This window comes from Crocuta crocuta, unplaced genomic scaffold (genome assembly GCF_008692635.1).
Source record: "Crocuta crocuta isolate KB4526 unplaced genomic scaffold, BGI_CrCroc_1.0 scaffold138, whole genome shotgun sequence".
NCBI classification, from domain to species: Eukaryota; Metazoa; Chordata; class Mammalia; order Carnivora; family Hyaenidae; genus Crocuta; species Crocuta crocuta.
Window position 1 is genome coordinate 8147726 of NW_027532585.1, and position 11811 is coordinate 8159536.

General features: G+C 42.7%; 1 protein-coding gene across 1 annotated transcript; it reads right to left on the reverse strand.

The window, feature by feature from the left end:
* Window positions 1–9343: 9343 nt before the first annotated feature.
* LOC144244244 (large ribosomal subunit protein uL6) lies at window positions 9344–10001 on the reverse strand. The gene has a single exon (XM_077779495.1). The coding sequence runs from the start codon at window positions 9981–9983 to the stop codon at window positions 9405–9407; it is 579 nt and encodes a 192-aa protein (XP_077635621.1). The 5' UTR covers window positions 9984–10001; the 3' UTR covers window positions 9344–9404.
* Window positions 10002–11811: the final 1810 nt, after the last annotated feature.

Genomic DNA, 11811 nt, shown 5'->3' on the forward strand with positions numbered 1-11811 from the left:
CTTTTTTTTTTTTTTTTGCCTCTTTCACTTACTCTACATGTGAAGAACTAAGTTTGAAAAACTAAGTAAGAAGTTCCTTTTTTGTTTTTTGGGGTATTTTTGTTTTCATGTGTTTTGTTTGTTTTTTGGGTTTTTGGCAATTGTCATCTAATCAATGGACAATCCCCAATCCACATCCCACCAATCAAATGCGGTTCAATGCCACACTGACAGACGCCCACCTCAGGCTGACCTGCTTACAGGCATGGGCTCCAGGACCTACCATGTCTAACAGCTAACACTGGATGGCTCACATTCCCCATGTTAAGGCTATTCTGACACGTGAAGGCAGAGCATCTGGTTTCTGGCATTGCCTAACCTCTAACAAGGTCACAAATTTGGACAAGTCACTAACCCTGCCAGGCCTCAATTTCTTTATGCTGTCTCCACTCTCCCAGTTATTAAACCTCAAGATCACGCGCCTGCTGATGCCTCAGTCCTCGCTGGCGGCATTCCCAATGACCCTCTGAGTCTCCGAGTCACGGCCTCCAATCACTTTCTCCTTCTCATTCGAGCTGCGCTGCCTTAGTCCCTCACCCACCTCCCCTCACTCCTCCCTGTGGCTTTCAGACTCACTCCCTTAAATGCTTCTGATTCGGTCCTGAGCCTGTGCAAAAGCTGTCAGCGGTTCCCCATCGCCTCTCGGCTGATGTCTGCCAGTCACAGCTGTCTACAACCCGCCAGATCTACCGTACTGCCTACTGCTTTCCTAAAGGTGCCTACCCTCCAGCCACACGGCACATCTTGCTTGTCCCACACACTTCTATGCTTTGTACCCCAGACACCTGCTCATGCCCCCTCCTCCTCCTCCTGGGGTGGAGGTACCCACTCCATCCCCGCCTTCACACCCCCTCTCTGCATCTCAAAGCTTTGGCTACCTGATTCGTGTATAGGAAGATGCAGCAAAACCTGATTGGGAGAAAAACGGAAACAAGCTGAATGTCCAATTGGACTAAAATGGCCAAATCAATTATAGGACCAGTATGTAATGACTCTGTAAACCATGGCTTTAAAGGATATTTAATGATATGTGAAAGCTTATTATTCTGTTGAGGAGGGCCTCAAAACTCTTTATTCAGTATACGCCCAATTTTGTGAACTCCGTCTGTGTATGTGTGTATGTGTGAATATACAGACAAGTATACATAGAGAAAAGTCTAGAAGGAACACACCAAAATATTACTTCTGTTGTCTCCCAGGTGCTGAGATTATGAACATGTCTATTTTCTTCTATATACTTTTTAATATTTTCTCATAAATATGTATTGCTTTTAAAGTACAATAAATAAGCATAATATATATTATATTACACATATAATATATAATAAATAAGCATAGCCATAAACAGTAAATGAAAGAAATTCTACCTCGTGTCCTCCCAAATGTTATTCTGCCCTCAAAAGTATTTTTTTTAACGTGTATTCATTTTTGAGAGACAGAGAGAGAGAGCATGAGTGGGAGAGGGGAAGAGAGAGAGGGAGATACAGAATCTAAAGCAGGCTCCAGGCTCTGAGCCACAGAGCCTGATGCAGGGCTCAAACCCACAAACAGTGAGATCGGGACCTGAGCTAAAGTCAGACGCTTAACCGACTGAGCCACCCAGGTACCCCATGTCCTCAAAGATCTTCTTTATGTTTATTTATTTTTGAGAGAGAGAGAAAGACAGAGCATGAGCAGGGGAGGGGCAGGAAGAGAGGGAGACACAGAATCTGAAGCAGGCTCCAGGCTCTGAGCTGTCAGCCCAGAGCCCGACATGGGGCTCAAACTCATGGACTGTGAGATCATGACCTGAGCTGAAGTTGGACGCTCAATCAACTCAGCCCTCCAGGTACTCCTCAAAGGTCTTCCTGAACGTGCACCTCATCTCCCGGAACCACAGACCTCCACCAACTGGATGTAACTTTTTCTGCATTTGAGCCCGTGACATGCACATGGCCTATTTGGCTTTGTACCGGAGTTACTGTGTGCATCCTTTCTCCCTCCCCTTCGGCTGTAAACTGCCTGGGATTCAGGACTCAAGGTCACATTGGGCTCCTCTCTCCATCCAGACACACAGCGGAGCTTCCAAGAGTGCTTTCCACTTGAATTGGCCACACTCGGGCTCTGGGTCCAAAGGTCACTGACAGGGTAGTCTACTCTTCGACATCAGTCACCCTGGACATTTCAGCACATCTTTTTTGTAGCTCTACAGGGAACTGGTTTGAAGAAAAGTAGCTCAAAAAAAAACAAAAAAAACAAAAACAAAAAAAACCCCAAAAAAACCAAAACCCTTATTTAATCATTTCTTCAGAAAAGAAAAGGATACCTACTCCAACTCACTTCTGGCCTCTTCCTGGTAACTAGCTCAAGAGACATTTGGCAGCACTGACCTGGAATACATAGGCCACGTTAAAGGTTTCCTAGTGAGTATCCTTAAAAACAAAGAACATCCTCATTCCTGAAAATCTAAGTAGTAGATGTACAGCCATTACTCAAATGTCTTACTTCTTGGGTTCTGAACTAGGAAGTGTTAGCTACTGTAGATTGAGACCCATATGGCCAGTGATTTCATACCAATCTCTAGTAAGACGTTTTCCCAAGAATTGTCATCAACTTGGACCTCCATCCATGATTCCACAGAGTCACAGAGCCTCAACTACAAAGATTTCTGGCTCCTGGAGGTCTTGCTCTCCCTCACCAAGCCAGAAAAATGCAATTCTTTAATATAGGTAGGAAGGATGGATGGAAATTCCTGCCAGTTAGGCAGTGGAGGCTGGTAGAGTGGGATGCATTCACTACTTTTGTGGACAATCAATATATGAAGGAATGATTTAAGAGTTACCACAAACCAACCCCCAAGTGTATCCCACTGCTCTGAGTCCTCTTCATCCTTTGAATCCTGCTCAATCCCAGCCCCAAAGGAGACCACCTGAGGCTATCCATCCACAACACTTCCTGCTCTGAACCCCCACACAGCCTACTCAATACCCACCTCATGAAGGTTTAGGGAAATCATTGACAATATAAATAGAGCATCCAACACAGAGATGAATATGCATGTAGTAGCTGTTTGATCATTATCATCAATAAGCCATCATATAGTTTTTATTAATGCTCATCTTTTCAGTTTCACGTCAGCTCCTTGAAGATGGGGATCTTGTCTTCAGAAGTAAAGCTTTAACTGTTCATCAGTGTTGGAAAATGGATTGTCCTAGGTCTCAGGAACTTCCTGGATAGCTGAGAGCTCAACTCTTGAGTATGACACACAGATATCCTTAGAGGCTACCATTCAGACTACTGTCCTACAATCCCCCTTGTACCCTCCCACAGAGCAGAGTCCACAGGGTTGAAGTCAGCACCTTGGAGGATTGTGAGGGTAGGCAAGGTTTTCCGAATTCCTTACCACGGGACAATCACACATCTCTCCCTTCTTCGCTGGCTTCTGCATCTGCCATTTGGGAATCTGTTCTTCGCCCCCTCCTCATCACATCTAATCCCCCTGTAGTCTGTGTGATAGCTCTGACACTGCCACTCTCTTTCTACTTCTCTCTGCCCTCATCCTTTTCCCTTTGGCCTCCGCTCAGCCATCTTGGCTCTTGTGTGGAAATGGATGCCCTCCCTAGACATTGTGCGATGTTCGCCTCAGGCCCCAGCACCTGCCACCCTCCCTGCCTGGGTCCAAATGTTACCACTGCCGCTTGTCCTCCCTAAGGAGACTCCCTTTCTCATGACACCCAGGCCAGCCATCATTCTGGGTGATGAAAATGAATCTTAACATCATAGAGGGTTTTCCCCTCCTTCTAAATGACCTCCTATTCCTGGTAGAGAGTTAAAGGTGTTCGATGTTCAAAAAAAACTGGTTGATTCGATGAAGTAGTCACTAAACAAGAAGCTACAAGGCTCAGGGCTGTATTCAGCCTCAGCATATAAAGGACGAGCAGGAGCCACAGAAACTTCCCAAAGCCATCCAAGTGTCTGCTGAGTTTTGAGAGGAATAGAAAGTTTTAGGTGAGTTAGTTTGATTTTTGTAATTTCCTAAAGACATTTGACATCAGAAGCTTCTAGGGCTCCAGACATCTCAGTCTCTGTGGCATGACCCAGCGTGTAGCAAGGCGCGGGGAGAACAGACACCGCCTCGCTCCGCAGCCCTCTGCAGATAATTAGCACGGCTAAGGAGCAAACAAATTCATGCCTCCTGCTCTGTCTACGCGGCTCTCGTTGAGGTCTGGGAGAGAGGGACTTTTCCCTCCTCAACCAAGGCACGTGGAGGTGACTGGGGAGAGCCGCGCGGAAGATGAAAACGCTGTCTCGTGAAGCAACACCGCGACACACTCTGTGAACTTCTTCTGATTTGCAAATGAAATTTCTCCCACAGACAATGCAGGCAGCACCAAGCCCTGATTGAAGACACAACTCATGAAAGTCTCCAAGCCAGAGTCAGAAAAACCTCCAGCCACCAAAGGCAGAAGGCAGTGCTGGAAATAATGAACCACATTAACTAAGAAGTCACAAAAGCCATCTCTATTAGACAGCTGTGCGGGTCACAAGGAAGCCAGACAGGAGACATCAAGAGGAAACTCAGGCTCCCTGGGATAATTGCAGTGCAATTAACATAGGGTGAGTCACTGCCCTTGGTGGAAGTGGGATCCTGCCGCAGCGAAGAGCAGAGGCTCTCAGACCAGCCATTCCCCTTCCTCACCATCTGTGGAACCCAAGGAAACATCCTCAGGAAACTGGTCAATAAGATGACGTCGCCATTTAAAAAATCAGCTGCAGAATCCACAAATATCAACACAGAAAGTGCATCCCCTAGAAACCTGGAAATGGGTTTAAAAAGATGTCTGTCCCAGTTTGTAGGTCCGTCAGATCTCTTACAGTACCTGAAGGGGACAGCCAGTTACCAAGAGAGAAGGGAAAAGGAGGACATGGTGACGCTAACAGGCACTGAGCAGCTACAGGGTACTGAGTGCTGGGTATGACAGTTTCCTCCTCATTACCCTATGGGCTAATCTTTTGTTTTTTATGTATTTATTTTGAGGGGGGGTGGAGGGGCAGAGAGAGAGAGGGAGAGAGAAAATCCCAAGCAGGCTCTGCACTGTTGGCACAGAGCCCAACATGGGGCTCGAACTCACCAACCAAAGAGCTCATGACCTGAGCTGAAATCAAGAGTTGGACGCTTAACTGAATGAGCCACCCAGGTGCCCCATGGGCTAATCTTTCTATCCTCATTTCATAGACCTGGAAACTGAATGGCAGAGAGAAAAGAAAAGAAAATTAAGAGGAAAATACAAGAAAGCAGAGGCAGAGGTTGAGAGTGGAGAGCGAGGGGAGAAAAAACATGACTTAATCAAAGAACCCCACACACACATTCTCCTCTCACCTCCTTAACCCCTTGGGCCCTTCCCTCTTGAAATAGTAGACCTCACACAAGATGACCATGTTACAAAAATACCAAAGGGCTCTTTGAAGAGCCACATGCAAGACACATGCAGGACTGAACAACATGTCAGCCCTACTTGAGCACCAAACCAGAGGGAGAACGGCAGTGCTCGTGCTCAGGGCGTCGTGTGCGTCTATCAGCTGGGGAGCGTGTTACAAACACAGACTCAGGTCAGTCAGTGATTCTGATGACAGGGGTGGCCATAAATTTATGCTCTCAAAAACAATTGTAGAAGCTTAATATTTTGAATTAAAAGTCTGCCAGGTGGTACTATGGGTAGCATTTCTCCCTCCCCATCTGGGGGTGCCTGTAGAATCTAAGAACTTTCTGGGATACAGAAGGGCAGGAGGAGCTTAGTCAAGTGCCCTGCCTACCTCCCCTCTCATCTCAACAGCCCTGCGAGAAAGCAAATCAGCTGGGACATTTTTAGTGCAGTCAGTGCTGTGTTGGAGCTGGCTCGTACCTGCTCACAAAAGCCAAGTGCTAACCATTGAGAAACTGGCAAGCTGCTGGTTAGACCCTGGCAGCCTAAAATCTGCCACAATGGAAGCGTTTATACCACGGTAATTGGCAAACAGTAAAAATCAAGACGTGTTTCTTTTTCTTTTCTCCAGACAGCCAGTTTACCAGCACGCCACTGGGTGCAGGTGACAGAAAGGCTACTCAAACCAGTTTAAGTAAGTAGGGACATTCATTTGTTGTTGGTACAAGGAAGTCCAGGAGTAGAACTTCCTTCAGAGCTAGCTGGATCTGAAAGCTTAAAAGATACTGTTAAATCTTTTGCGTCCTCATCTTTTAGCTGTTTTTCTCTGTGTCAGTTTTAATGTACAGACTTCGTCTACATGGCAAGGAATATGGCAGCTATCTGCCTCAGATTCACATTCACCCAACTTACAAAACCCAAAGGAAAGAGATTATCCTCCTACCAGCTCTACAGAGAGGTCCTGAGAGGATCCTGATTGACTTTGGGTCACATGCCCATTCCTGAACCAATGGAGATGACCGAGGAGGAGAACTCTAATTGGCCAGCAAGGATCATGTGACCTGCCCTGAGATGGGGAGGTGGCCACCCACCTTGGTTGACATTTGGAGTTTTGTGTTTTTTTTTTTTAAGACTTGGGTGAGGCAATGGGCAAGGCCTTCTAAAATTAAAGATTTTGCTTGGCCTATCAGTGCATTGGATAGTGGGGGGACTTTGGAAGTCAATAAAAATCAGGCAGTGAGGAATCTCACTGACTCAATGATTGTCAAAGTGAGCAGATAGGGAAATGGTAAGCGTAGGGTATCAGAGACAGAAAGCCTCGCGTAGCGTAAGCTACACCCCTTGAATTGTTGTGAGGACTAGGTGAGATCTAGGTGAACAGAGAGAGGCAGATGCCAGGCATGTGTCAAATGTTTCCTAAATGGAAGTCACCATTTATTATTGGCTATATATGTGGATATATATATAGATATATAGATAGATGTATGTATAGATAGATAGATAGATATGGCTTTGGGTTCCTCACCTATAAATGATTATGATAATAAGATCCACTTTGTGGGGTTGTTATGAGGTTATGAGATATTGTAGGACTGACTACATGCCTGAGTCATGCCTGATTTAGCATGGTTACTCCGTATAAATCACAACCATTCCTGTTGGGTGGAACCATTATTTTCCAAGGCTCCCTTGCTCTTGTTTTAGCTCTTTGAATCATCAAAATAGACACTTGACATTCTTCCTTTCCTCTGAGCACATTAAGAAATAGTCAAGGAAATAAGACAACTATTTTTGTCTCCAAAAAGAACCTTCTAGAAATGTGTTTCTCTGGCAGTTTTTCCAGAGCGGGTAGATTTGGTTGAAGGCAAGTCAGATGTTAGCAAATATTTTCTCTCATGCTGATTTCCTGAGAAAATTGTACAAGTTACTGAAAGGTTAAAAAAAAAAATCCTCCATCTCTCCAACTTCAAAAACGACATGGAAGGGGGTATCACCGAAGTACACAAGATCTTTAGCAGAGTGGATAATATCAATGCATGTTGCTACTTTTGATACTGCCTCAATGACAGGAGTGGGGGCAGAAGTGGAAGTTCAAAAAAAACAAATTCAGAAGAGATAGATGGGAAGAGCTTTGTCACTCAAAGAATAATAAATGTTTGCAATGGCCTACTGGGCAAGGCTGTTGAGGTAAAGACAGTGGGTTTGTTCAAGTAGCAATTAGATGCTATCCTGGGGGAAAGACCGTATTACAAGAGAGAAGCATCAATGTGCTGAATGGCTTTTCACGCTCCTAACGCTGCCTATGTTCTTTTCGTACTCTTAAGGGTCTGCCGTCCCAGCAGAATATGTGAGCACAGAAATTAGGCCCAGCGGTGTGCCCTGGGAAACTGGGCCATGAGAAAGAATGCTGTTCAGGCAGGACCACAATTTGCAATGTTCAGCAATAGCATTCATTTCATTTCCAGTGTTTCTTAGGTCTTGGGAAGCACAGATGATGTGAGGGCAGAGAGTGCGAGACGATCAGGGCCTCTGGTCCCCACTAGTTATACTCTGCTGTGCCCAGTTATGCCACATGAAGCCTGCTACCTTCCTGCGCTGGGGAATTCAATGCCATATACAAATGACACATTAAAGTACATGATGGTCCTAAATAAGAAAGGCCCTTAGCCAAAGCACAGGCTTTTCTTCTTGGAAGTCCATCCTGATCTTTACCTTTCCTGCTCTCAGGAAACTTGATTCTTGCACCATTTTCCCACCATGGGAAAAAGTCAGTATTTTCAGATATTTTTCAAGGTACAATATCTAGACTCCACTGGGCAGAACTATTGCACATTTCTCCTTTTAAGTCCTCTTAAGCTTTGTGTCAAAGACATAATTTAAGTTTATGGTATCATTTCTTTATTTCACCATAAAGATAAAGTATTAGCTGAGAAGCCTCCCAAATATTACTCCCAAGTCACATTCAAAAGGAGTAGGCAGACACATAGAATCTTGAACATAAAAGGGAAGAGGCCATTGAGAACAAACATACATTTGAGAGGTGCTCATCTTAAGCATGACAACTAAAACTAAGGCAACCGAGTTATTCAGGCAGCAGAAAAAGATTCTAGAATTTGTACAGTTAATATCTCAAAAAAAAAAAAGACTCCAATAAAAACCTTGGAAATTAAAAGTTTGGCCATGAAAACATTACTATTGGCTGGAAAATAGCATGAAATAAGAGCAATTTAATCATGTAGAAAACTGAGTTGAGGCATTTGTGCAAAATATACTTCAAAACAACACTAGGATTAAAATATAACGAAGTCTAGATTGAGACTCAGAGTCTAGATTCTGTCTTTCCAATATTTAACTAAAAAAAATTTCTAGTTGGGGGCGCCTGGGTGCTCAGTCAGTTAAACGTTTGACTTCAGCTCAGGCCACGATCTCACTGTTTGTGGGTGCGAGCCCCACATCGGGGTCTGTTGCTGAAAGCTTGGAGCCTGGAGCCTGCTTCAGTTTCTTTGTCTCCCTCTTGCTCCCTGCCTCTCCCCTCACTCACTGTCTTTTTCTCTCAAAAATAAAATAAAAACATTAAAAAAAATTTTTTTTTTTAATTTCTAGTTGGAGGGCGCCTGAGTCAGGCTCAGTCGGTTGACTGTCCCACTTCGGCTCAGGTCATGATCTCACGATTGGTAAGTTCAAGTCCTGCATCAGGCTCTCTACTGTCAGTGTGGAGCCTGCTTTCGATCCTCTGTTCCCCTTTCTCTCTGCCCCTCCCTCCCCTCTCAAAAATAAATAAACATTAAAAAAATTTTCTAGTTGGAAATAATGAAGGAAACAGAGCAAACAAATTGTTTTCTTTTATTTTTTTATTTTTTTATTTATTTTTTTTTCCAAATCAGTACAGCTTTTATTGCATCTTTAAAATACCAGAAGTATCATCCGGCATCTTGTGGTTTCTGTAACTGGACAACGTAGATCTTATTCATCAGCCTGTTGAACTGTTCCTTTTTCAGAAACATAGATGTCATCCAAAAATTTCCGGATATCCTTGTTTTTAACTGTTGTCGCTTGCTGAATCAAAGCAGCTGAGTTTGATACAAGTTCAATGTCATTTCCTTCAAGAATTAATTCATCTTTCTGGGCCTGAGATACAGAACAAGCAACACCTGGCCTCATCTGAACCCTGCGTATGTACTTCTCACCCAAGAAATTTCGGATTTCAACAAGAGAACCATTCTCCTGAATAACAACGTTGATGGGGAAGTGAGCATACACAGACCTCATCTTGTAACGGAAGCCCAGTGTAACACCCTTGATCATGTTCTGTACATGACTACAGATAGTACGGACAGTAGCCAGTTCTTTTCGATTTCCCCACCACTTGTCAACTCGGAGCCTCTTCTTTTTCTTTCCAAGAAGACTGAGTTCTACATTGATGTGATTGAAGTCCCTTCGCAGGGTTCCTCTGGGTCCCTTCACAATAACAGTACGTCCCTTGAGAGTGATGTCGACATTTTCTGGAATGTCGACAGTTTGATTGCTGAGAATGGTCTTCATTCTCGCAGTACATGCGGCAAAGAGCCAAATTGTTTTCTTTTAATAGAAAAAATAATTTTATAGAGTTTATCATTCATATTGATGAAACCACTAAATTCCTAGAAAAGATGACTTTAAGCTAAACATACCATGTAAAACTTTATAAAACTGAGGGTAGAGTGGGAGGGGAAATCCCATAAGACTTCCAAACAGAAAATATTCATTTCCAAAAAAGAATAATAAAATTGGAATCAGACTTCTCAATAGCATACTGATAGAAAAATAGTAAAACAATATGTTCAGAAGTGTGAGAAAATAATTTTTCTCCTGGAAGATCATATCCCTTCAAATTCCATTCAAATTGGAGGACAAAATAAATGTCATTTTGTCAATTAGAAAAAAATCACAAATTTTACCATGTTTAGATCCTCTGAAAGAATGACTTAGGAAAAGTGAAACAAGAGTGGATGAGGAATTCAAGACACAGTTTAATTTAATGTATAGTTAAATGCAAATAATTTTGATGCATAAGCAAATGTATAAAAATTAATATCTGGAAGATTTCAAATGATGCCAACATAAGAACATAAGAAGATGGGGAGGCGGGAAAGTAAAAGCCAGGATTTATAGTGTGTGTGTGTGTGTGTAATCTAGACATTAATGGAAAAGTAAAAGGTAAAGTGTGTGTTGAAAGCATATGGGGAAAAACCTCTGGTAATGGCAGAGTACCTCCTATTAGTACAAACCTCCTTCAGGTACCTATAGATAGATACAGATATAGATATGTAGATATATAGGTATATATATATATTGAAGGACATATATATATGTGTATATGTGTGTGTGTGTGTGTGTGTGTGTGTGTGTGTATGGAGAGAGAGAGAGAAGGACATGAAGAGTCACCAAAACCAAGTAGGAATTGGGAGAGAGTCAACACTTGGAAGAAGGAAGTAGGAATGAGTGAATTTCTCATTTTTAGAGCTTTTCACCCGAGGACAGATGGTAAGACAATAAAAACGTAGATAGAAACCCACAATCTCACTGGCTTGAGAATCCACAGGACAGAATTTGTGATGACCACAGGAGGTAAAGAGTGAGAGAAAAAGAATGGAGAGAATCAGAGAAGGGGAGCCTCCATTTTATAAGTAAATTGTGCTAACTCCTGAATTATGCTGGTGTGAGGCAGACTTCAAGCAGTCCAGTTAAGCCAACCACCACAGAGGACTTAGAGTTTGAAATCTGAGTCTGATTGAGTTAAATGACTGCTAAAGCAAAAGTATCTATACTCTTCAGAAGACTGTAACAGAATCTTTTAAGTTCTTTAAAATGTATCATTCAAAATGTCTAAGATACAATCCAAAATTACTAGGCATGAGAAGAAACAGGAAAATATGACTCAAAAAGAAAAGCCAATCATTGGAGATTTCTTGCAAAATGAACCAGATGTAGAAGTTAGCAGAAAAAGAAAGTAACTAATGCCAAGTATGAATATGAAGCTCATATGAATCCGAATAAGCAAAAGAAATCTCAGCAAAGAAAAAAAAATATTTTAAAAAGAATAAAAATTCTATTTAAAACTCTAAAATTTCTTAAAAGAGATTTAATGGCAGATTGGATATTTGGATATTTTAATAAGTGAATTTAAAAACAGAGCAAAGAAATGATCCAATAAAAAGAACAGAATAATTATTTTATTTTATTTTTTACTGTTTATTTTTGAGAGACCAAGAGAAACAGACCATGAGTGGGGGAGGAACAGAAAGAGAGAGAGACACAGAATCTGAAGCAGACTCTAGGCTCAGAGCTGGCTCCAAGCTGTCAGCACAGAGCCTGACACGGGGCTCGAACC

Excerpts from the sequence above, each read along its gene's own strand:
- LOC144244244 (XM_077779495.1), bottom strand. The coding sequence starts at position 9,983 with ATGAAGACCATTCTCAGCAATCAAACTGTCGACATTCCAGAAAATGTC.